Raw genomic sequence first — 26813 nt, 5'->3', positions numbered from 1 at the left:
TGAAGTGGATGTCACCACCATGTAGAATATGCCTGTGAAAAGGAAAGCCATATTGATGCACATGAAGGCATCAGGTGGTGAACTATTTGTTGAACATCACAATAGTTAATTATTCTGAATGAACACCTATTGAATAGATGAGTGCAACATTTACAGGAGCGGAGGACATAATTGCTGTTTGACATAAGTGCTGCCACTTACCCCGCACATGAACATCTTAAGGTGTCAACCCCTGGAAGAAAAGAATGCCAAATTAAAATGAATGTTACAGAAATAGTTATATTTGCACCCAAGAGAGTGATCAGTCATCATGCTGAAGGATCCACTCTACATATACTTGCTGTCTATGAACTACCCACGAACTGGTGTCTCATCAGTTCTACAATGGATTGAGTGGACTGTTGCAGGAATATGGAGACAAAAGAGATGATATGTAAACTGTTACTCACATGCAGTGGAATGGGAGACAAGTAGCTGCAGGCACTATTTTGGAACAGACTTACAAATGCTGGTGAAATGCAACAATGGGCTATTTTGTAAAGGATGTTTTGCATATGCATGAGACACCTCCGACACTGCAACCATCCCTCCATACTACACAGGAGTGCCAGCCTAGATTAGATGCTCAAGTCTCTGGAATGGGGCTTGAACCCCCAAGCTTCTGACTTAGGTGAGAGTGCTACCAATTGAGACAAGGCTGATACAAAAATGAAATGCTGGAAGTACACATTTGGTCCATCAGCATCTTAAGAAAACAATATAGAATTACGAGCATAAAAGCCTGTTTCAGCATCCTGTGCAATTTACAGATGTGCACAGTGCTTTACAACAACTTTTAGTTTTCTGGGAGAGTGCAAAGCTGTAATTTAAATTTACAAGACATCTAGTGATGTTGGTTGAGGGATTAAATATTGGCCAGGACACCTCCCCTGCTCTTCTTCGAATAGTGCCATGGGATCTTTTACATCCACCTGGGTGGACAGGCAGGGCCTCGGATTAACATCTCATCTGAAAGACAACACCTCCGATAGTGCAGCACTCCCTCTGTACTGCACTGAAGTGCCAGCCTAGATTAGGTGCTCAAGTCTCTGGAGAGGGGCTTGAACCCTACAACCTTCTGACTCAGACAGGAGTGCTACCCACTGAGCTACACTATATGCTCAAGTCTCGAGTGGGGCTTGAACACACAACCTTCTGACTCAGATGAGAGTACTACTGCGACAAGGCTGACCTAAAATGAAATGCTGGCAGTACACAATTGGTCCATCAGCATCTTAAGAAAAAAGATACATAGAATTACAAGCACAGAAACAGGTCCATGCCAGTGTTTATGCTCCACACAAGCCTCCTCCCACCCCTCTTCATCTAACTCTATCATCATAACCCTCTATTCCTTTCTCCGTCATGTATTTATCTAACTTTCCTTTAAATGTATCTATGCTATTCGCCTCAACTACTCCCTGTGGTAGCAAATTCTACATTCTAACCACTCTCTGGGTAAAGAAATTCTTCCTGAATAAATTGGATTGATGACTATCTTATATTAATGGCCCCTAGTTTTGGACTCTCCCACAAGTGGAAAAGTTTTCTCTATGCCTACCCTATCAAACCTTTCCTGTCATAATCTTAAAGACTTTTAAAGAAAGGGGGGCACGGTGGCATAGTGGTTAGCACTGTTGCCTCACAGCGCCAGGGACCCGGGTTCAAATCTGGCCTCGGGCAACTGTCTGTATGGAGTTTGCACATTCTCCTTGTGTCTGCGTGGGTTTCCTCCGGGTGCTCCGGTTTCCTCCCACAGTCCAAAGATGTGCAGGTTAGGTTGATTTGGCTATGATAAATTGACCCTTAGTGTTAGGGGATTAAATACGTGGGGTTACGGGGATAGGGTGGGATATGTATCAGTGCAGGCTCGATGGGCCGAAATGGCCTCTATCTGCACTGTAGATTCTGTGTGATTCTGTGTGACTACCATCAGGTTACCCCTCAGGCTTCTTTCTAGAGAAAAGCGCCCCAGCCTGTTCAGTCTTTCCTGATAGTTGTACCCTCTCGGTTCTGGTATCATCCTTGGAAATCTTTTTTTGCAGCTTCTCCAGTGCCTCTGTATCCTTTATATAATATGGAGACCAGAACTGTTCAAAGTAGTCCAAGTGTGGTCTAACCAAGGTTCCTTATAAATTTAATGTAACTTCTCTGTTTATCAATTCTATCCCTCAAGAAATGAACCCCAGTATAACAACAGAAAATGCTGGAAAAACTCAGCAGGTCAGGCAACATCCGTGGAGAGAAATTTGAGTTGACGTTTCGGGTCGAACCCTTCTTCAAAACTGGAAAGAAAAGAAATTAGATCGAAGGCAGGGCTGCGATCTGACAAAAGAAGTGAAAGAAACAAAAGAGCTAGACGAGATGGTAATAGGCTGAGATTAGGTGTAAAGTGTACTGGCAAGGCAAAAGATAGCTGCCAGGTGTGAGAGAGAAACAAAAGGAAAGGGGGGGGGGGAAGCAGTGGAAAAATTACAAGAAAAAATGTGTAATAGGGGCCGAGGTTATGATCTGAAATTGTTGAACTCGATATTGAGTCCGGAAGGCTGCAGAGTGCTTTGTTTGCTTTTTTATGGCCTTATTAAACTGTTTCGCTACATTTAGTGATTTGCGGACCTAGATCCCTAGATCCCTTTGCTCTTCTACCCCATTTAGACTCTTATTTTCCAAGGAGTATGTGGGAAATCCTTATTCTTCCTACCAAAATGCACCACCTCACGCTTCTCTGTATAGAAATTCATTTGCCAATTACATGCCCCTTCTGCAAATGTATTCATGTCAGGTATTGACTATACCTCCCAATTTGGTGTCACGGGTAAACATTTCGGGTGTAGATAGGTTTTTTTTGGACAATGTTTTGCGGTTCAATCTTTTCAGATGCTTCAGTTCAGTGGGTGTGATTGTTTTGGCGTTTAGCTGTATGAGCGTCCTCCTGTGTGGCAGGGGGCGCTATGCTCTTTATCGAGCAGACTTTGCAAAAGCCGAGGATCTTCCTGGCAGAACTTTACAGCAACAACAGAGAGAAAAAAACCTGTCTACGTACCGTACGCACATGCGCACCATGAGCGGCCTTTTCCTACTCTGGCGGAATTTGCCTGCCCGAGAAAATCGCCTAGGTCCCGGGTGATAGAGGGTAAAATCTACTAAAAATGGTTAGTGGTTCCCCAAAATAAATATCGACGCTCGTAGCTAACAGCTGCAGCGATGGCACAGATCCTTCAGAAACCGAGCAGTGTGCCGTGTTGCGCAGGATGACGGTAGATTGTCGGCGGGCTCGGCTGTCGCTGTCTCCAACGTGGCCATTGGGCAGCCGCTGAGATACAGCACAGATTCAGCCCAGTGCACTGTGTATATAGGAAATGGTGACGAGCCCAATGTTGCCCGCTAAATGAGTGCATTTTTTTTGTGTTGCATTTTACCCATCCCGTGCAATAATTGCACACTGGGCTAAATCACTTGGTGTGAAATGGATGCCAGTCCTGTCCTGGGGTGGACCTGGGCTGAACTTAGGCCTCGGCTCTCGGACTGTACTGCACAAAAAGTTAATCCTCATCTGATTTGACGCTTGGTACCAATTTTATACGAATTTTAAGCCCTTTAAGTCGATAGGTTTGACTGCAATTTCAGTACCTTCATAGACACCGCTGTGTGATTTTGATTTTACCCAGTGGCTCAATTTGTTAGCCTGTCATTGTTTAAGCTATATAAGCTACATATGAGAGAAAGAGAGAGTTTGACATACTTTGTCTGTTTCCCAATACCTAAGAATGTTCTGCAGTTTTGTTAAGTTTGGTGCAGTTAGTGCAATATGATGGTCTTTTAAGTTGCTTAAATGGTGAGGCTTGAAACATGGACTATTTTGAGGACATTTTATCTAGTATAATAATGTGATGCTGAGAGATTGTTTTCCCCAGCTGGAAAGTCTATAACTAGGAGGCATAGTCTCCGGATAAGGGGTCGGCCATTTAGGACTGAGATGAGGAGGAATTTCTCCACTCAAAGGGTTGTGAATCTTTGGAATTCTCTACCTCAAAGGTTGTGGATGCTGAGTCGTTGTGTATATTCAGGGCTGAGATCGATAGATTTTTGGACTCTAGGGGAATTAAGGGATACGAGGATCGGGCGGGAAAGTGGAGTTGAGGTTGAAGATCAGCCACGAGGGGCTGTATGGCCTACTCCTGCTCCTAATTCTTATGCTCTTATGATGTAAGTTTTAAAGTTGAGAGATACACTTCCGGAATATAAACAATGTCATCTGCAGTAATTGATGATGTCTTGTCAACGGTGGTGCAGTGTTGGTACAATTGTTTTGTTCATTCTGGGATGTGGGCATCGGTGACCAAGTTGGCATTGCCCATCCCTAAGCGGTTTGCTGTGACTGAATAGCAAGCTAGGTAATTGTTAGGGACTGGAGTCGCAGATAGACCAGTTCAGGTAAGGACGGCAGCTTTCCTTCCCTAGAGGCCATTAGGGAACCAGTTGTGTTTTTTTTTCACAACAGTTCAACAGCTTCATAGGCACTTTTACTGATGCCAACTTTTTATTTTTAAACTTACTGGATATACAGTCCCCACCACTTAAACTGACCACGTTTAAAATGGGTTGTCGCTTATCACAGAATCCCCACAGTGCAGATAGAGGCCATTTCGGCCCATCGAGCCTGCACCGACACATATCCCACCCTATCACCGTAACCCCACGTATTTAATCCCCTAACACTAAGGTTCAATTTATCATAGCCAAATCAACCTAACCTGCACATCTTTGGACTGTGGGAGGAAACCCACGCAGACACAGGGAGAATGTGCAAACTCCACACAGACAGCCGCCCGAGGCCAGATTTGAACCCGGGTCCCTGGCGCTGTGAGGCAACAGTGCTAACCACTATGCCACCGTGCCATAAAGTGAAAACCATTAACCATTTGCATTAGCGTTGATTTCAAACGTGCTGGTTATAGCACCTTTAGTGCAGTGTTTATTTCGGGCAGAAACCAGTGTTTTATTGGAAAGTAAGCCAATGATTGATGTCAGCACTGCATATTCCTGTTGCTGGGAGCCTGGCGGGTTTTCTCTCTAAGGTTTTTTTAACGTGTCACTTGTTTGCCTGGAGTTAGTGCCAGAGCCACAGACTCTCCTGGCTCGGGCCGTAACTCATTATTTGCAGTGCGGCTCCTTAGGAACACTTTCAAGAAGACGCCACGTTCATAGATTCTCCCGGGTAATTGGCTGAGATAAATACCCTCCGTGAGAGCAACTTGGTTTAGCATATGATGCCTGTTATACCAGACCTGGCATAAAGTGGTCGCACGAACGCACTCGCTATAAGTGGCGGGGATTGTATCAGAATCACACTGTCTCGGACAAGGCCACGAATGAGGAAATCTGTTGTACTGATGAAGCCATTTGAATCAGTGACCCTATTAACTGAGGCTTGTAGTGAAGTCCAGCTTCCTGTAAATAGTCTGAAACAAACTAGCACAAAATCGAAAAAAAGCATCAATATTCTCAATGCCAGATTTAAACTGAAGACACCTTGGGTTAGGTTAACTCATGAGGCTGGGTTCAGTTAGGGCTAACTCAGGTTGGGGTCATTTATCTTAAATTGAGGAGGAAGAATATGTTAGCGTTTGAAAGGGTGTTGAAATTGCGTATTAGTGCCACTAAGCTTTTTTTAAGCTCTGGAATTCCATCCCTGAATGTCTCTGTCTCTCCACCTCTCCCTCCTTTTACGACCATCAAAGCATGACTTTTGATAACGGCTTCTGGTCAATATTTCCATCTGAACTGAACCCTCACACCCAAAAGTGATCAAGTTGGAAACATCTTATTTACATGAAGCGAAAAAAACTCCCGTCAACCAACATAACCGGACCCGAGCCCATCACTTCTATTTCTACTTTTTTCTCCCCCATTTTTTACTACTTTACCCCTCCTAGACCCCTCCTGTCGTCAAGCCTCCTTTCATTTCTCCTCTCTCGGGTACTCTGCCCTCCCAAATTCATACCCCAACCCTTCAGCACTCCTCGATCTTCCTACTCTCCTACCACTGTCCCAGGCTTGACTCCCTCTTGGATAAGCCTACAGCTTCCCTCTGCCTCTCTTGGCATCCTCCGAAGGGCCTATCGAGGCACTCGTCGCTGCCTCCTTGCGAGCAGCAACGACAACTGCCCCAACCTACTTGCTCGCTGACCTTAACGCCCAGCGTGCCCACAGGGGGCTAATCTTGCCAATCTCCTTCCTATCCAATTCGCCCCTCCCAGTGCTGACCCTGGCAGTGGGTCAGCCGTCACTGCCCTCTCCGCATCTCCCTCCAGAATGTCTGCTCACTTGTAAACAAGGCCCTTGCCATCCTTGAGCTTATTGTGGATGATTGCATCAACATCATGGCCTTGTCAGAAACTTGGCTGAGGTGTTATAACACCTTCCCCCTAACTGAAGCCTCCCTGCCTGGCTATACCTTCCACCACTTGCCCCACCCAGACCGCCTTGGTGGCAGTGTGGCTCTCATCACCAAATCACACCTTGGTCTGTCCCCCTACTCCTCTGGCACTTCCTCCTCTGAGCATCTCCTCTTGTTCCACCCCTCTCGCCTCATTTAAAATCCTCATTCTCTACTGCCCACCCAAGTACCAGAAACATTTTCTCACCGAGATATCTTCACTGCTTTCCTCCTGCAGCCTTTGCACCGAGTGACTTCTCATCCTCAGTGATTTCAACCTCCATCTCAATTCATCATGCTCTCCCTCCTCGAGTTCACTGCTCTCCTATCAATCTCTCCCTCCATCTCAATCTCTCCCTCCATCTAAACTCCCCAACCCATATTCACGGCCACCCTTCGACCATGCCATCTCGCGTGGCCTCGCTACTCCCGTTGTGTCAATCACAGATAAGACCATCTCTGATCACTTCCTTGTATTGCTCTCCACCCACAGCCCTTCTCCTCTTCGCACCCCCACCCTACTTCCCTACTTCCTTCTGTGTCCGCCCCTGGAAAAAACTCTCCAAATTCATGGACTTCTATGTCACTAAGATTTGAGAACATTCATTCAGCTGCATCTGCTGTTTCCCTCCTTTTCCCTAGCCTGCCAGGCCAAACTTCCTCTAAGGTTCCCCCCGCCCTAGCCCTGAACTTGCATCTTTCTCTAGTTTCTCTCCTATCTCCCCTCATGCCCTCTCTGAACTCATCTTGTCCATGAGACCCACCTCATGCTCTCTTGACTCTATTCCCACTAAACTGCTGACCACCCAACTTCCCTTCCTGGCTCCCATGTTAGCTGAGACTGTTAACTGTTCTCTCTCCTCAGGTACTGTCCCCTTCTCCTTCAAATCTGCTGTCATTATTTCTGTTTTCAAAAAAACCCTTGACCCCTCTGTCCTTGCAAACTACCACCCCATCTCCAACCTCCCTTTCCTCTCCAAAGTCCTTGAACGTGCTGTCGCCTCCCAAATCCGTGCCCATCTTTCTCGGAACTCCATGTTTGAATTCCTTCAATCAGGTTTCTGCCCCTGCCACAGTACCAAAGTGGCTCTTATCAAAGGCACAAATGACATCTTGTATGACTGTGACTGTGGTAAACTACCCCTCCTCATTCTTCTCGACCTGTCTGCAGCCTTTGACGTGGTTGACCACTCCATTCTTCTCCAACACACCAGCTGGGTGGGACTGCACTCACCTGGTTCCATTCTTATCTATCTAATTGTAGCCAGAGAATCGCCTGCAATGGCTTCTCTTCCTGCTCCTGCAACCTTACCTCTGGTGTCCCCCAAGGATCTATCCTTGGCCCCCTCCTATTTCTCATCTACATGCTGCCCTTCGGCGACATCTTCCGAAAACACAGCGTCAGTTTCCCCATGTGTGCTGTCGACACCCAGCTCCATCTCACCACCACCTCTCTCGACCCCCTCCACTGTCTCTAAATTGTCAGATTGCTTGTCCGACATTCAGTACTGGCTGAGCAGAAATTCCTTCAACTAACTACTGGGAAGACCGAAGCCAGTCCCCGCCACAAACTTCATTCCCCAGCCACCGACTCCATCCCTCTCCCTGGCAACTGTCTGAGGCTGAACCAGACTGTTCGCAACCTTGGTGTTGTAGCGATTCGTGTGCATCGCCACTAAATAATCGAGTTCGACTTCGACGAACTATAAATAAGTTGTTTATTTACAGGAACAGGTTAAATACAACAGGTAAGGTAGCAGGTAAGATGGCTGACTGTAGGAGCACCGTGGTGTAGGTCTTTCCCCAGCGGGGACGCCACGAGGACTGACTAGAAGTTTCCGAGTTCAACTGCCAGCAGGTTCTGAGCTCTACTGCCAGAAGGTTCCAAGCTCTGACGCCATCACGTTCTTCCTGCCGTTGAGGAGTCACGTGATGGACGGCGTGACGTCATCACGCAGAGTACAGGAGAGAAGCCTGAGTATAGTAACAGATACATACAGTAAGGTAAGTTAAAGGGAATTATGTATATCTCAATGTAAGGGACAACCGGTGGTACCGCCGCATAGGCCCCCCCAGAATTCGCTTTAACGAAAGTCCAAGGATGAGATGGTCTGACGAGCTGGTGGTCACGGCGGTCGTGCTGTCTTGACTTGGTAGGCGAGGTCTAAAGATGCTGCTTGTGAGCGGATCCTTACGCGCGTCGTGGCGAATAAAGTGTATCCGTCAGGCGAAGGACCATGGAGATGTGCGAAACAGCAGGCCTTGTCAGAGTGACGGGCAAGTCGGGCGGACGCGGGCGATGACTCTGTTGATGTTGGAACAAGTCCTTGTTCTGAAGAAATCTGCAGGAACGCCGACGGGCGATCCAGAAGGACTTGACTGGCGAGTTCACCTCGCCGACAGGTGAGCGAAACCTTCAGGAGGCTGGAACACGCGGAACGGTGCGTGCCATAGTGCTACGACGTTAACACAACAGAGGGTGAAGAGTTGCTGCGGTGATCGGTGAGGCCAGCAACTTTCACGTGGCTGATCGCGGCCGCAGGATGCCCGTTGGACCCGTCCTCGATGTGTGCAGCATCAGTAGAGGTTTGCGCTTGTTAAAGGGAAAACGAGAAAGGGCGGCAACGGTCCGGGTTGTTGTTGCTTTCAGGAGGGGTCAACTCTGCCTGGAGGGCGGCAACACTTGTAACTGTTGTAGATTTAGGAGAACACAACCGGGAGGGCAGCACGCTTTTTGTTCACGCCGAATCGTGTAGTAGGTAACACGACCAGCAGGCTGAAGGGCTGGTGCGTCGGCGGCGGAGAAGGAGTCGTCATTTTTCATGAGGGATAGGTCCTCGTGGTTTGCGAGGGATGGGCCCTCGTGCGTCCTCGTGTTTTGTGGGGGTGAGTCCTCATGGTATCCCCGCAGGGCGCGCTCCGATTTTGTGGGCCCGAACATGCTGTACCCCGCGCTTAGAAGGATGTATACTTGCTGTTGCTTTGGACGTAGAGGCGGACGATCCGTGTGGCGGTAGGAAAGACGAGTACGGGGACCGTAAGCAAGTGCATGGTCGGCGCCGCATCGATGTTCTCGTCGAACGGGGCTTCTACCTTTTATAAAGCACGAGGGAGACTGTGGCTCCCTGGATTGCGGTAGCGACAGCAAAACGGCTGGTGCTTCCATGGCGTGCTTGTTTTGTGAAAATTGCTCACAAAAAAATGGGGTCCGGTTGAGTTTTGTCTGTGTCAAACGGGAACTGCTCCAGACTGCGCTTACCTTGCGAATACGTTTGCAAAGACGGGGTCGCCTTTGGAGGAATCGGTGTTAGGCGGTTGCTGTTCCGTGGTTGTGCGTCGGTCATCTTGTGGGAAGATGAGGTTCAGGCGCGCGTTGCTACCATGAAAATCGTTCATGGATACGGGTTCACCAATTGTGTTGGAATTGATGAGCTCCCGTACTCACGTCGTTGGGTCACCAATGTAGCGATTCGTGTGCATCGCCACTAAATCGAGTTCGACTTCGACGAACTATAAATAAGTTGTTTATTTACAGGAACAGGTTAAATACAACAGGTAAGGTAGCAGGTAAGATGGCTGACTGTAGGAGCACCGTGGTGTAGGTCTTTCCCCAGCGGGGACGCCACGAGGACTGACTAGAAGTTTCCGAGCTCAACTGCTAGCAGGTTCCGAGCTCAACTGCCAGCAGGTTCCGAGCTCTACTGCCAGAAGGTTCCAAGCTATGACGTCATCACGTTCTTCCTGCCGTTGAGGAGTCACGTGATGGACGGCGTGACATCACGCAGAGTACAGGAGAGAAGCCTGAGTATAGTAACAGATACATACAGTAAGTTAAAGGGAATTATGTATATCTCAATGTAAGGGACAACCGGTGGTACCGCCACAGTGTCATATTTGATATAGGTGAGCTTCTGACCGCATATTACAAGGACTGCCTATTTCCACCTCCGTAACATCGCTTGACTCCGCCCTGCCTCAGCTCATCTGCTGCTGCTGCTGAAACCCTCATCTATGCTTCTCTTACCTCGAGACTTGACTATTCCAATGCACTCCTGGCCGGCCTCCAATGCTCTACATTCCAGAAACTTCAGGTCATCCAAAACTCTGCTGCCCGTGTCCTAACTCGCACCAAGTCCCATTCACCCATTACCCCTGTGCTCGATGACCTATATTGGCTCCTGGTTAAGCAACGCCTTGATTTTAAAATTCTCATCCTTGTTTTCACATCCCTCCTAGGCCTTGCCCCTCCCTATTTCTGTAACCTCCAGCCCTACAACCCTCATATCTCCACTCCAATTCTGTTCTCTTGAGCATCCCTGAGTTTAATCACTCTACCATTGGCGGCTATGCCTTCAGCTGCCAAGGCCCTAAACTCGAATTCCGGCCCTAAACTCGAATTCCTTCCCTAAACCCCTCTGCCTCTCTACCCTCGTTTGAGACACTTTTAAAACCTACCTCTTTGAGCAAGCTTTTGGTCATCTGCCCTAATATCTCCTTATGTGGTCGGTGTCAAATTTTGTTTGATAACGCTCCTGTGAAGCGCCTTTGTACGTTTTACTATGTTAAAGGTGCTATATAAATGCAAGTTGCTGTTCCATCCAAAACTCCACGACATCGACTAACTGATTCTGACTGAAATTGCATTCCTACAGTCTGCTCCGCTTGATAAGTCCAATCATTTTAACAGTACACTATGTTCAATAATGCCACACAGAGGTAAAGCAGTCTTGTGTCTGCAATTATTCATTTTTATTGTAAACCATGGCTCATCTATGTAACGAGTACTACTGGTGTTTGCAGTGGTGAAAGTAGGCAATGAAAAAAGAAATTTAATTACATTTTCCATTTATTTCGCATCGTGTGTTTTCAGATTGAAGCAAGGAGAAGATTGATTAAGTGTCAGACTTTTTTTTCTACAAAGACTAATTTTGTTTAGTACTGATGAAAACACTTACAGTTTTGTTCCTGAGGAAATAAAACTGATGAGACTGAGGATATTAATGTTGGAAACATGGAAATAAACACGGAAATGTCTCTACTCAAAGAGAGATCATTGCTGTTCTTCACAGCAAGACTAGCCTTTTTTGAAATTGAAAATCAAGACTCGCACTCACCATCTAAAAACTCTTATACCACACCTCGGGGCCTGATTTATTGCTATCTTTGACAACCGGCCCCTGAAGTACAGGATAAGAGTTCTTTGTACTGTCCTGAGCTGTGGAGATTGGGTACAGATGCAGGGTTTTTAACCTTGTGCTAGCTTCACTAACCTCTAGCTGGCATCTCCAAACCATTGACCAAACTGCTCATCGTTCAAATATGGTAAATGTGAGCTTGGGTGACTTTGTTAACTTACTGTTTGGAAAGATGGCATTTCACAACGAGTAGGACTAGGATTTATTTCTAGAGGGATAGAATTGAAAAGTAGGGAAGTTATGCTAAACCTGTATCGAACCTTGGTTAGACCACACTAGAGTACTGCGTGCAGTGGTCGCCATATTATAAAAAGGATATAGAGGCACTGGAGAGGGTGCAGAGAAGATTGACAAGGATGATACCAGAAGTGCGAGGGTATACATATCAGGAAAGGATGAACAGGCTGGGTCTCTTTTCGCTTGGAAAAAAGGCTGAGGGATGACCTCAAATTATGAAAGGTTTTGATAGAGTGGATACAGAGAAATATGTTTCCACTTGTGGGGAAGAGTATCAATATAAGAAAGTCACCAAGAAATCCAGTAGGGAATTCAGAAGAAACTTCTTTACCCAAAGAGTGGTGAGAATGTGGAACTCGCTACCATAGGGAGTGGTTGAAGCCAATAGTATAGATGCATTTAAGGGGAGGTTAGACAAGCGTATGAGGGAGAAGGGAATAGAGGGTTATGCTGATAGATTTAGATGAGGAAAGACGGGAGGAGGCTCGAGTGGCGCATAAACGCCGGCATGGACTGGTTGGGCTGAATAGCCTGTTACTGTGCCGTATATCCTACGTAAGGTTAAGTGTGGGCACACATGCACGTTTGTGGAAATCTATGTGCATGCTTCCCAATAGCAGAGTGAGCAGAATCTAATTGGCTGAATGCAAAAGATGATGAATGGATACCTGTGAAATGGACTTAACCTGCCTGTATCTACAGCAATTACCTTTTAACCCAATTGCTGCTAGAGTGCAAATGGCTTTGTTCATGTACATATAGTGAAGCCCTGGGCATTGGTATACATTTGTACTGTTTGTATCTTTTCTTCATGGAACTCTGATCCAGGAAAACTGGCATAGGTGTAAAAATGTTTTTGAAACAGCTAGGATACGTGACAAAAAAAAGAAAATGCTGGAAATACTCAGCAGGTCAGGCAGCATTTGTGGAGAGAGAAACAGAGTTAACGTTTCAGGTCGATGACCTTTCATCAGAACTGAAAGGTTAACTCTGTTTCTCTCTCCACAAATGCTACCTGACCTGCTGCGTATTTCCAGCATTTTCTTATTTGATTTCAGATTTCCAGCATCCGCAGTATTTTGCTTTTGTATTAGGATATACGTGACAGTTTGGTAGGTCCTAAAAGTGATTTTTGGATCCGTTCACCCTACACGTTAAGTTTTCACAACACTGACTGTATTCTTTCTCATTCCAACCGTAGGGATTTGTTAAAGTTGTGAAAAGCAAGGCGTACTTCAAGCGGTACCAAGTGAAGTTTAGGAGGAGGAGAGGCAAGTTAATTGGGGAATCTGTCAGCCCCTACCTTTCAACACCGTCTTTTGATATGCAAAGTTCCTACAATCGGTGGTGGGACAGCATCCTAAAATGTTCTTTCTCCCATTTCCAGAGGGAAAGACTGATTACTTTGCACGAAAACGTTTGGTGGTACAAGATAAGAACAAGTACAATACTCCAAAGTACCGGATGATTGTACGATTCACCAACCGGGACATCATATGCCAGGTAAAGAATTTGCATTAATAATTTATTTTCCGTGTTAAAAGGGGCTATTGTCAGAAAGCAAAATAATTGTGTGTTTAGATTTTTCATAATGTGTAAAAAGTATGCAAGTCGAACTGTATTCTACATTAATGCACTACAAAATGATGGTGGCTTCTTATTTTACAGATTGCATATGCGAAGATTGAGGGTGATATAATTGTATGCGCTGCCTATGGCCATGAATTACCCAAGTACGGCATAAAAGTTGGGCTCACAAATTATGCTGCATCTTATTGCACTGGTCTGCTTCTTGCTCGCAGGGTAAGTTGCGAAGCTCCCTGGATTTTTACTAGTATGATTTAAGGCTGTTGGTTTGTTGGAAATTATTTCTGAGATGGTCAGTTACACTTGGAACAATTTCCTTAATTCAGATTCTGTATATGAAGGATATAGAAGCTTTAATACTTAGATCTTAATGACCGTTAACTACCAAGTGTTCCTTTTTAATGTAGTAAAGCTACTGGTGATGCATATTATTCTTGACTTAAGTAACAGATTACAAAATGTGAGAGTTAGGGTGTAAGTTTTACAGCAGTCCTTGCACTGGCCTATTTCTACATTACAACAGTGGCTACACTTCAAAAGTATTTCATTGGCTGTAACGCGCTTAGGTCGTGAAAGGAGTTGTATAAATGCAAGTCTTTTTTATTGCAGTAGAGTTAATTAAATATATACAGGAGCTTTTAGTCACCAAATTGACATTTTTAGCCTGCAAAACATCTGAACTATTATTGGTGTCAACAACAACTATTTGTGTTTATGTAGCACCTTTAACGTGGAAAAACATCCCAAGGCGCTTCACAAAGATGTAATCAGACACAAATGGATGAAGGAGGAGCTATTGAGAGGGGTGACCAAAAGCTTGATTCAAGAGGGCCTGAAAGGAAGAGGAGAGGCAGAGGGGTTTCGGGAGGGAATTCCAGTGTTTGGGGCCGATACAGCTGAAGGCACAATTGTCAATGGCGGAGCAAAGGTATTTGGGGGGTGGGGTGGGGGAGATGTACGAAAGGCCAGAGTCAGGAATGTAGAGTTTGGTGGTGTTGTGGGGGGTTGTACATAGGCGGATCAACTCGTGTGCCACGTGTCCAATGGCTCCAGCCCGAATAGTCTAATGTGGCACAGTGCTCGGGGGCAGCATGGATTCTGCGGAAGTCTCACTGAATTTCACCTTGAATAGAGACAGCACGCTTGGGCCAGCTGACAGGCAGCACGGGGTGGGGGCGGGGGGAGCAGGTTTAATGGTAACTGGGGAATTTACACCTTTAACAAATGTCCGGCCCGGTTCTGCCGCCAATTGGTTACACTCTTCTGGGCCGAACCCCGAGCGCTGCCTGGCTTTCCTCCAGGCTCTGTTCTGGCCTCTGACCCGGGCTACAAAACCCAGGGTGGGGATGAGGCTCTCGGAGGATGGAGGCGGGTGCTTTCGACTGGACCCAGGGGGAGGGGCCAAGAATTCTTAATCCCTCTCTGGGGTTGTAGGGCTACAGGAAGTTAGAGATGGGGACGGGCAAGCCCATAAAGGAAGGAATATTTTAAATTTGAGTAGTTGGCAAGAGGGGTGTGCGGGGGAACCAACACCGGTCAGCAAGGACAGGGGTGATTTGTGAGCGGGATCTCATGCAGCATAGGATGGGGGCAGCAGAATTTTGGATGAGCTGAAGTTTAGAGAGGGTGGAGAATGGAAGGCTGGCCAGAAGAGCATTGCGATAGTTGAGTCTGGAGTTGAGAAAGGTGTGGATGAGGTTTTCAGTGGCAAATGGGCTGAGGTAGGTGTGGAGGTGGACAACGTCAAGGAGGTGGAAGTAGGTGGTCTTTGTCATGGAGAGTATATGGGGCCAGATGCTGGGCTCGGGTGGAACAGGAAGCCGATGCTATCAGCAGTCTAGTTCTGCCTTGTGCATAACTGGAGTGGGAGTAGTGGCGGTGGTGGAGAAAGGGGGCAGAAATGTAATTGGCTGCAAGAGTGCAGCGTTTGTGGCTTGGGCCAAAGCTGATGGCTTCTGTCTTTCCAGTCAGTAACAGGACTCGGCTCCTGGGGCATGTCTCACTCTGGTGCTAAGCTTTCAATCGTAATCCTGTTGCATATTTTTATATCAAAACTGCGTATCCACATACAGTACATGGATTTTCTTTAATTTGGCTTTTTGGCCCAATAGGAGGCATCTGCAGATAGTTATTTTGTTAAGTATTTGGTGAATATTGTGCAGGAATAGTTTGCTTTTGGTATCTAATGTTGACATCAAGACTCCCATGTCAAGTTGGCTACAGCATGGGTCAGGTGTACAATAAAGCTGCCTTTACTCTGCATAAACAACGTACTTTAACCCCAATCTCCGAACCAAACATCCTCTTCCCTCCCCCCGCCCCCCCCCCCCACTCCCAGTAATGATGGAAGGGCAGTGCTCTAACCCACTGTGTCCCTAGTCATACTGTTTGCCTTGTCTAAAGGGATTTTGATGAAAAACATTTCACTGACTGCATGATTCACATGAAATTTGTATGCCATGTACATTGTAATATAGTTATCCAAAATATACACAGTGGATTTTGCTGCATTATGAATGTTAAAAGCCTGATTCTGGACCGGGCAATGTTCTGAGCAATGCCAGTTATTATGGGTTTATTTTTAACTAAGACCTGTAACAATTTTTTTTTGTCCGTTTCTTTTTAAAAGCTGCTGTACAAATTTGGGTTGGACAAGACCTATGAGGGTCAGGTGGAGGTGACCGGTGATGAATACAATGTGGAAAGCATTGATGGACAGCCTAGTGCTTTCACCTGCTACCTGGATGCTGGGCTTGCCAGAACCACCACTGGCAACAAAGTCTTTGGAGCTTTGAAAGGCGCAGTCGATGGTGGCCTGTCTATTCCACACAGGTATGGGCGATGTTCAGCTCTCCTCTTGGCCTTCTCTGCTCCAAGGAGAACAACCCCAGCTTCTCTAGTTTATCCACATACCTGCCCATTGCTCCATTACATTTCTGCCTGCAAGTCTTTGATTCCAATTTACCTGGGCCAGATCCCTCCTCAATTCGCTGAAATTATCCCAGCTCCAGTTAAGTATTTTTACTCTAGATTGCTCCTTGTCCTTCTCCATAACTAATCTAAACCTTAAGATACTATGATCACCAATCCTGAAATGGTCTCCAACTGTGACATTCTCCACTTGACCCACTTCATTCCCCAGGACTAAATCCAGCAACGCCTCCTTCCTCATTGGTCAGGAAACATACTGATCAAGAAAATTCTGAACGCACTTCGGAAATTCCTCCCCTTAACACAATCACTGCCTCATCAATATTGGGGTAGTTGAAGTCTCCCATTATCACTACTCTTAACGTTCTTGCACCTCTCAGTAATTTCTTTCCAAATCTGCTACTCTATCTTACTCCCACTATTTGGTGGCCTGTACAATACACCAAGTAGCATAATACAGGAAACTTTCGTTTAACCAGAGGTTAAAAATCCGGAAAGTTCTATCTACTGGCAAAATTCAGGAGCCGTTTTCTATAAGTTTTTTTTACTTCTTGTTGCTTTTTTTTCCCCAGTCAGGCTCTGCAAGGTCTGTAGCTAAGCAACAGCTTCAGCTAGAGACGCTTGCAGCTGCAGCCGACTGTTTTGAAGCTGTTGCTAAGCAACAGGGTTTGTTGATTCACACGGAGCTGAAAAGCTCTGTATGTTTTAACATTGCCGCTGGTTTGTATGGCAGTTTTGATCTAACGGCACCAGCTCGGTCCCGTCAGTTCCGGATACCAGAAAGTTTCCTGTAGCTCTTTTTATTGTTTCTCAACTCCAACCAAATAGATTGTCTTTGACACCTCAAGAACATTCTCTCTAGCACTGTAATATTTTCCTTAAAACTGCTACCCCACCTTTTTTCCTTCCCTATCTTTCCTGAATACCTTGTACCCAGGAATATTAAGCATCCAATCCTCCCCTTTTTTGAGCCAGGTCTCGGTTATCACCATTACATCATGTGAAGTTAGCCACTTTGGTAGGAAGAATAGAAAAGAAAAATATTATTTAAATGGAGTGAGACTACCGAATGCGGCGGTACAGAGGGATCTGGGTGTCCTTGTACATGAAACACAAAAAGTTAATATGCAGGTGCAGCAAGTAATTAGGAAGGCAAATGGAATGTTGGCCTTTATTGCAAGGGGGATAGAGTATAAAAGTAGGGAAGTCTTGCTACAACTGTATAGGGCGCTGGTGAGACCACACCTGGAGTACTGCGTACAGTTTTGGTCCCCTTATTTAAGGAGGAATATATACTTGCATTGGAGGCAGTTCAGAGAAGGTTCATTAGGTTGATTCCTGGGATGGAAGGGTAGTCTTATGAAGAAAGGTTGAGCCTATACTCATTGGAGTTTAGAAGAATGAGAGGTGATCATATTGAAACATACAAGATTCTGAGGGGGCTTGACAGGGTAGATGCTGAGAGGATGTTTCCCCTCGCTCAAAGGGCCAAATGGCCTACTCCAGCTCCTATTTCTTAAGTTATGTTCTAACCTGCCCACAAGGATATTGGTCCCAGTTCTGTTCAGGCACAACCGTCCATCTTGAACAGGTCCTTCCTGCCACAGAACTGGTCCAATGTCCCCGGAATCTGAAGCCTTCCTTCCTGCACCATGTCTCTAGCCACACATTAACCTGCCATATCTTCCTATTGCTACTCTCACTAGCGCGTAGTACTGGGAGTAATCCAGAGATTACTACCTTTTTGAGGTAAATTTTGTTTCAAGACTGGACTGACAGCAGCTCATATAACTTCTGCAAAACAGAAAAAACAAGTGGAATACTAACTACACTGATGCATTTTAATTTCCCAGCACCAAACGATTCCCTGGTTATGACTCTGAGAGCAAGGAATTCAATCCTGAAGTCCATCGTAAACATATCTTTGGGTTGAACATAGCAGAGTATATGCGCTACCTGATGGATGAAGATGAAGATGCCTACAAGAAGCAATTTTCTCAGTACATCAAACATGGAATCACAGCTGACATGGTAAGGAATTGTAATCTTCCTGTTTGTTAGTTATTTAGTAAGCATACACTAGACGCTGTCGGACTGTTTTCAGAAACCAGTGTTTGTAGTCCAGGGTGCATGAGCGACATAAAGACCATGGTCTTATCTGAATATTTTTAGAGCGGTTGGATGATAAAATAAAGACAAATGTGTTCTGATATTCTTTACAGGAGGCTGGTTGAATAAGTACATTTTTGTGGTAGTTAAATGTTCATAATCCTACTACAAATGCAAATTTGTGAAACTAAAGTTTAAGTTAAGGGAGACAGGAATATCCTGCTTGATTTATTCTATGTTATGTTGTTCATTTTAAAAAATCCATCCATTACCATAGTAAAATTTGACACAGATAAATATTAGGACAGGTGGAGGTAGGTTTTAAGGAGTATCTTAAAGGAGGAAAGAGAGATGGAGGGGTTTAGGGAGGGAATTCCAAAGTTTAGGGCCTAGGCAACTGAAGGCACAGCTGCCAATGGTGGAATCATTAAAATCGCAGATGTGCAAGAGGCCAGAATTGGAGGAGCTCAGAGATCTGAGGGTTGTGGGGCTGGAGGAGGTTACAGAGATAGGGAGGGTCGTGGCCATGGAGGGATGAGAATTTTAAAATCGGTGTTATTGGACCGGGAGCCAAAGTAGATCAGCGAGCACAGGGGTGATGGGAACTTGGTGAGAGTTAGTATATAGGCAGTAGAGATTTGGATGTGTTCAGGTTAATGGAGGGTGGAAGATGGGCGAACATTGGAATAGTCAAGTCTAGAGGTAACGAAAGACAAGGATGAGGGTTGTAGCAGATGAGCTGAGTCAGGGGTGGAGACGGGCAATGTTACGGAGGTAGAGGTAGTGCTCATCTCCAGGTCAAATAGGACGCTACGGTTGCAAACGGTCTGCTTCAGCCTCAAACAACAGTTTTGTGTCTGGGCCATGGTAGCTTGTGGAACTAGAGAGGCTGGACCTTGCATGATTGAGAGGGGATGAAAAAGAGGTTGTGTTGTTCGTCTGGCTTAGAATTGGGGGGTCAGGGCAGGGGAGAAGTTGCGATTGGAAGGATTAGGTAAATTATTTCCCCCTTGAATTGTTAAATGTCATATTTCTATTTGCAGGTTGGATGGGTAACTGATGGTATTTTGAATAATTTGATAGTGTATTTGAAGAAGATTTTTGTATAGTCTGATTGAATAACTTAAGTACAAAATAACCAATTAGTAGAAAAGAGAATGAAACATAACTAATGAGACAAATCAATGATTTAGACTTCAATGTTGGAGGTACGATTAAGAAGTTTGCAAATTATATAAAAATTGGCCGTGTGGTTGATAGGGAGGACGAACGCTGTAGCCTGCAGGACGCTTTCAATGGACTGGTCAGGTGGGCAGAAAAGTGGCAAATGGAATTCAATCCGGCGAAGTGTGAGGTAATGAATTTAGGGAGGGCTAACAAGGCAAGTGCATACACAATAAATGGTAGGATACTGAGAAGTGTAGAGGAACAGAGGGACCTTGGAGTGCATGTCCACAGATCCCTGAAGGTAGCAGGACAGGTCGATAAGGTGGTTAAGAAGGCATACGGAATACTTTCCTTTATTAGCCGAGGCATAAAATATAAGAGCAGGGAGGTTATGCTTGAACTGTATAAAACACTAGTTAGGCCAGAACTAGAGTACTGCGTACAATTCTGGTCGCCACATTACAGCAAAGATGTGAATGCACTAGAGAGGGTAGAGGAGATTTACGAGGATGTTGCCAGGACTGGAGAATTTTAGCTGTGAGGAAAGATTGGATAGGCTGAGGGGAGACTTAATTGAGGTCTATAAAATTATGAGGGGCCCAGATAGAGTGGCTAGGACCTATTTCCCTTAGTAGAAAGGTCAATACCAGCAAGCATAGATTTAAAGTAATTGGTAGAAGGATTAGAGGGGAGTTGAGAAAAGTACTTGGATATGCACTTGAAGTGCCGTAACCTACAAGGCTAAGGACCAAGAGCTGGAAAATGGGATTAGGCTGGATAGCTTTTCTGTGTCAGGCAGACACGATGGACCGCATGGCCTCCTTCTGTGCCGTAAATTTCTACGAGAAGAAAAAAATGATAGCTTAATGTGACAATATTATGGATACTGTGGAAAATATACTTCACAATTGCGGTGATTCAAGAAGGCACATTACCACATTCTTGGCAATAAATGCTGGTCTTGCTAGTGATGCCCATATCCTGAGTGAATTTTAAAAATTGATTATGGGGAAGCTGTCATGTTTGTCAAAACTGAAGGGGTGCTTGTAAAGGAAATGTTTGATGATGCTGCAAGTTTATTTTTAAGCATTAGAGCTTTTTTTTATTTTCATAGATAGAGGATTCTTTCAAGAAAGCTCATGCTGCTATCCGAGAAAACCCTGTTCATGTGAAGAAGCCCAAGAAAGAAGTCAAGAAAAAGAGGTATTGTACACCAATATTGTGCTCACTAATGACCTTCACAAAAAGTAAAATGCAACCTTTAATCTTCATTCAATGAAAGTAAAACCCCATATTAAGGGAACGGTAGCATAGTGGTAATGTCACTGGGCTAGTAATCCAGAGGCCTGGACTAATGATACAGAAGCGTGAGTTCAAATCCCACCACGGCAGTTGGGAAATTTAAATTCTAGAATAAAAAAGCTAGTGTCAGTAATGGAACCATGAAACTACCGGATTGTCGTAAAAACCCATCTGGTTCACTAATGTCCTTTAGGGAAGGAAATCTGCCGTCCTTACCCGGTCTGGCCTATATGTGACTCCAGACCCACAGCAATGTGGTTGACTCTTAACTGCCCTCTGGAATGGCCTAGCAAGCCACTCAGTTGTAACAAACCGCTACGAAACAGAATAGTAAGCAGCACACGGACTGCAGCGGTTCAAGGCGGCGGCTCACCCCCATCTTCGAGGGCAATTAGGGATGGGCAATAACTGCTGGCCTTGCCAGCGACGCCCACATCCCATAAACTCATTTTTTCCCAAAAAATTTCAGAATGAGGTGTGATCTTCTAGGTAGAATGTTACAGGTTTGTTTTAGCTGCAGAACAGACTAAAGGAACTTTGTCATGGTAGTTGGAAGAGTGCAAATTTTTTTACTTAAGTGAAAATATATGCACATTTGCTAGTGGCTAAACCATGTTAGTTTTCCACCTTTTCTACTTTGGGCACCCTTAAAGGTGTTGATTCTTGCTGCGTACAAATCAATGAGCCTCAGTAGCTCTCTTGCACTTCAGTTGAGTGGCTGTTGTAAGCCCTAGCTGGTTACTAAAGGGTGGAAGTTACTCACAGCTGAACTTGAATTGTTCTCCAGCGTCCAAATTTTCCCGCACAACCGTAACTGCTTGTAACGAGTAAATTAAATTAGGCCACTGCTGTGTCGGGTAGGTCATGGTTCTATTACAGGAAACGTTGTTATATCCGGCACCGACGGGACCGAGCTGTTGCCGATCTATCAAAACTGCCGGACATACGAAGTTAATGTTGAAGCATACAGAGGTTTTCATCTCCGTATCTGACAACAAACACTGTTGCTTAGCAACAGCTTGTAAACAGTCGGCCCGTACCTTGGAAACGTCTCTGTAGCTTAGCAACAGCTTCAGAGAGACTTTCCAGAGCCCGACTGTTGAAAACAAAGCCACGAGAAGAAAAAAAACCTAAAAACAGCTCCTGATTTCTGCCAGTAGATCGAGGTTTCCAGACATACAACCTCCGGATAAACCAAAGTTTCCTGTAGCATGAATCCACTTTGGCTACTCAAGCCTTCTTCCTACCATATGTGATGCTTGCTTGGAATAAGCTACTTTAAAAAAAAAAATATATAAACGCACAGCAGGTCCTGAAATATCTTGGAGAAAGGTTAACATTTTAGGTGTAACCTTGCATCAGAAATGAAACACAAAATATTTTAGTAGGATTGAAAACATAGGGCAAAGAAACATACTGCAATCACAGACATGAAGTTAATGCCTTGAATAGCCTACCAACTATTTTAATATAAAACAGGTAACCGTTAGATGATACAAAGATTTTCAGTGAGGTAAGCAATGAAAAGAGCACACTAGTAGCTTTAATAAAAGGGCATGGAAAATGCTCATGCAAGAAAATAGTACAGGAAACTTTGGTTTATCCGGAGGCTAACTGTCTGGAATGCTCGATCCACTAGCAAAAATTAGGAGCTGTTTTGTTAGTTTTTTTTTGTTTTCGTTGCTTTTTTTTCACCAGTCAGGCTCTGCAAGGTCTCGCTGAAGCTGTTGCTAAGCTACAGAGACGCTTGCAAGGTACAGCTGACTGTTTAGAAGCTGTTGCTAAGCAACAGGGTTTGTTGCCAGATACGGAGCTTTTTGTTTCAACATTAGCGCTGATTTGTCCGGCAGTTTTGATGGGACGGCAACAGCTCGGTCCCATCGGTGCCGGATAGCACAAAGTTTCCTGTAGTTGGGAGGGGAGCATAAACTGGCAGATGCAGGTCAGAAATAAAATCAAAAACCCAAAAAGAGGTCAACCTATTTCCCTTAATTTCTCCAACAGTAGTGGCTGTGCTTCGGCTCTTGCCCCTGCCCTCATCTTCTGATTCCAGCACCACGTACGTCTTCCCTGCTTTTCGGAAGAACCATTTTATCTGGGTGCCCATTGTTTATTGATCCATCACTTAAACACCCATTCTGCTCCTATCCAATTGCAGCCACTGCTTCTTTTCCCACCCTGGTACTGTTAATTCGAATCGTCCCCAAGTATCTACTCTTCGCATCCCCTCCTCTTGCTCATCTACATGCTGCCCCTCAGTGACAGCATCCAAAGACGTGATGTTGTGTTCCACACGTACCCAGATGAGACACAGCTCTACCTCTTCACTGCCTCTGCCTTGTCCGACATCTAATCCTGAATGAACCACAATTTTCTCCAGTTAAACATGGGGAAGACCGAAGCCTCACAACAAACTCTGTATCTGTGCCTATTCCACTGCTCCTCGGCCACTGTCTCAGTTTGATGCTTACTGACCCCTTATCCTCTCCAGCACAAAGACCGCTTACTTCTACCTTTGTATTGATGCCCGTCTCCCCCCTGCTGCTGAACCCTTCATCGCTGCCTTTGATCCTGCCCAACTCGACTATTCCAATGTTCTCCTGGCTGGTCTACCACCCTCCATAGACTTTAGCTTAATGAAAACGTTGGTGCCAGTTTACTAACGCGCACCGACCCATCAGCTTAATGCTTGCATAACCTACACTGGCATCTCCATCCTCTACCACCTCCAAAAATTCTCTCTGAAATATCTTTATGGCCTCACTCCTCCTCATCTCTAATTTCCTACAGTCCTTGAACTGTTGTGCACTCCCTGGTGGCCATGAGTTCAGCCATCTAGGCCCTATGCCCTGGAATTCCCTCCGTAAACCACTCCACCTCCTACTTCTGACCAAACTTTTAGTCACCTGTCCTAATATCTTCCCCTTTGGCTTGGTGCCCATTCTGGTCTGATTATGCTTTTGCAAAGTGTCTTGGATTGTTTTTCCCTACATTAAAAGGGGCTTATAAATTCAAGTTGTTATTTTACTGTCTTTGATACTTGCATGTTCTGCTAATATCTATTGCATTATATGTAACCGTTCCCAGCTTTAGTAGTTTGCAGATCATTCAACCCATTGACTTCCCACCTTCTTTTATTCCAACCTTACTGAAATACTTATCTTTTAGATTTTTCACTTTTTGTTATTTGTATTTTTGGTAGCTTGTTCATTTAGAGCATCCAAACTTTTCAGTTATATTACTCTTCACCTTTATACTGATGCGACCAACTCTCTGTGGGTAGAATCAGAGTATTAACAACTGGATGTGACTCTTTTTTACAGTAAGTTCAAATATAAACCAGAAGTTTATACTCCAACTCAACCTGCATATTGGCCATTTAGGTGCTAGTTAATGCGTTCAGTGAAATTAAAGATAAAACCAAGTACTACGTCATAGCTTAATACTAACATTTGAGCCCAGTGGTGAGGCTACAAGTACTGGTTGGTTGAAAGTTCATTAAGTGCAGTATACTGCACTGGCTGTCCATTTTTTGCTTAAATAAATGTAACTTCATAGTGGCAAACATTGTAACTATTTTGCTCATTTTTTTGTAGGTGGAATCGCCCCAAGTTGTCATTGGAACAGAGAAAGGATCGTATTGCTCAAAAGAAGGCCAGCTTTCTCCGGGCACAGGAACAGAGTGGCGACAGTTGAAAGGTTGCCTTCGGCCATTGTTAAAAAAAATAAAACTGATAATTCATATAAACTTTGTCCAAATAAATTTTAAGGGAAAAAAAGTGCTTGTTTGTACTGATTGCTAATTACGGAGGAGGAAAAACTTTGATTCCGTTGGTAGTTTTATTTACCTTGTGTTGGTATATCTTTTCCCCCTCCCTCCCCAGTTGCAGCTGGCAGAGACCCATTTAGTCTTGAGGACAGGCGGGTGACACTTGTGCAGATGGAAGGCAGCACAAAAAAAAAACCTAGGTTTACTTTGCTTATGGGACTAATCCACGTGCATAGTGGACCCTAGGCTTCTTTCTGCCAGTGCTGCTTTGTCATCTAATAGAGGCGGCAGCTTTTCCTTTAATTGTGCTTGGGCGTGAAAGATCGCCTGGGTGCAATACATACAGCACCTGCCAGCTTCAGATAATCCTGCAAGTGAATGCTTTAATTGCTAGGATTCTCCTAGCTGTCTAACCTCTACGAATGCTCTTGCACATATTTGGGGATCCCCAAGCCTTGGCTCTATGGACTTACACCTTGCCTTTCTGGAGTTAGTTCAGTGGGTTTGTCCCCGGGGGGTGCCTGAAGGTGGTGGTTGGAGGGGGGCGGTAGACTAAGAACTGGTCGTCTTTGAAGTGGTATGGGATAGTTCGTATCCACCCGAGCAAGTAGGCAAGACCTTGGTTTAAAGATGGCACTTTCACCAATGCAGTGCTTCCTTCATACTACACTAAAGTCAGCCTAGAGACCAGAAGAAAATGCAAAAGCGTGACACAAAATTAGAGACATAGTTATAAGAGATTGCACAACGCTGTGACATAGTGCAACTCCCATTGTAGAACAGCATATTGTCTGACTCACTATAACCAAGGTATGAGGCACCTGCTAATACTGCATCTAACTTGTGTTCTATTGAAGTGAAAGGCTTTTGTTTTAAACGCAGAAAAAAGCCAGTCACTTAATGCCTAGTGCATCTAACCTGGAGCCTAAAACTTAAAACATTTCCCAAACTGCACAGTTCCCTCGCGGAACAATTAAACTCTGATCTCCGGCTGTTTACCTAAAATTTGAGCGCAAGCTTAAAGGACACAATCTCACCATCATAGTAGAAACATACGCCCTGCTTTAAATGCCACAAGAGTTCATCTGACTTGTGAGCAATGCTATAGGATACCCTCTAAATCGCAGTTTACAATGTAAATGTGTCACTGTTTACAAATGATTGCTTATGATTTAAAAAAATTTTATGTACAGAAAAATGCTGCAGGAAATGACCAGAATCTCAATATTTACAGCCTCTTAATTGGCCTTGCCACAATGTTCTGATTGTCATCTAACCTTTGAAAACTCACTCATTGTTTTATCCATTCTACTTTACAACCTTGAAAGGAATGTCAACCATGTTTTCCAGCTGTCATGTATTATTAGAAATACAGAGCAATCTTAAAAATTAAGAAAGCCAGGCAATTCATCCTGGTCTCTTACACCCTGGATCCTGAAATTTACAAGTTAGTGGCTCTGATTGATCTCCGCCCCAATTACCTGAATTTCCACTGGGAAAGCAGGTAAATGCCAGCGTGGCCTGTTTCTGTACTGTATATTCCATGTAAAATCACAACCCCCTAGACCTCGGAATAGTAAGTGTGTAATGCCACAGCAGATCACCAGTCCTGTGTAAATATTTTGTTGCTATGCTTTGAAAGTTACAACCAATGCTGCTCGTTACACAGCAGCACTACAAGAGCCCACGTCTTCTGTCCATCCTCTATAAAAGCTGCACAGGGTGAAAGAGGACACTGGGAATAAAATGGGAAAACAGGCAAACAAATAGATAGATATACGCTTACAGGAAATGCACAACTGTCAAGCTGGAGGCATACAAATAATTTAATGGTAACAAAAGAAACCTAAAGGCTGGAATCTGAAATAACACCTGCGAATAAACTGATCGTGATCAAAAGGGCTCAGTGCAAAAATTGATGTCTAACGGACCTGTGTAAATGTAATGTTTTCAGTTTAAATGTCATAATGGAAGAGACAGCTGAACACAACCAAAACAAAATAAAATGTTCTGCTTACCACATCAAATGTTTTTATTA

At 44.7% G+C, this 26813-nt stretch overlaps 1 protein-coding gene across 3 annotated transcripts; it reads left to right on the top strand.

Moving 5' to 3' along the window:
• The first annotated feature begins 3042 nt into the window (after nt 1–3042).
• LOC147122326 (large ribosomal subunit protein uL18A) lies at nt 3043–26795 on the top strand. Of its 3 annotated transcripts, XR_015077731.1 has the most exons (9): nt 3043–3191; nt 13112–13181; nt 13298–13413; nt 13579–13713; nt 16127–16329; nt 18282–18459; nt 19798–19891; nt 20819–20907; nt 24603–24665. XR_015077731.1 is itself a non-coding variant. In XM_085983318.1 (8 exons), exons 1-8 carry the CDS (start codon nt 3189–3191, stop codon nt 24700–24702), a joined length of 894 nt encoding a protein of 297 aa, XP_085839444.1. In that variant the 5' UTR covers nt 3043–3188; the 3' UTR covers nt 24703–26795. The 3 variants fall into 3 exon arrangements, 2 of the variants coding, with proteins under 2 accessions (XP_085839444.1, XP_085839445.1); XM_085983318.1 differs by lacking the exon at nt 19798–19891 and having other exon boundaries at nt 24603–26795; XM_085983319.1 differs by lacking the exons at nt 13112–13181; nt 19798–19891 and having other exon boundaries at nt 3168–3191; nt 24603–26795.
• Nucleotides 26796–26813: the final 18 nt, after the last annotated feature.

The sequence above is a fragment of the Somniosus microcephalus genome, chromosome 3, assembly GCF_052327205.1.
Source record: "Somniosus microcephalus isolate GS21.2 chromosome 3, FLI_Smic_1.0, whole genome shotgun sequence".
Taxonomy (NCBI): Eukaryota; Metazoa; Chordata; class Chondrichthyes; order Squaliformes; family Somniosidae; genus Somniosus; species Somniosus microcephalus.
This window is presented reverse-complemented; position numbering and strand designations above follow the sequence as displayed.

Excerpts from the sequence above, each read along its gene's own strand:
- LOC147122326 (XM_085983318.1), top strand. Across the intron at positions 13,182-13,297 it reads GAAGTTTAGGAGGAGGAGAG|AGGGAAAGACTGATTACTTT; the intron begins GCAAGTTAATTG and ends TCCCATTTCCAG. Across the intron at positions 13,414-13,578 it reads ACCGGGACATCATATGCCAG|ATTGCATATGCGAAGATTGA; the intron begins GTAAAGAATTTG and ends CTTATTTTACAG.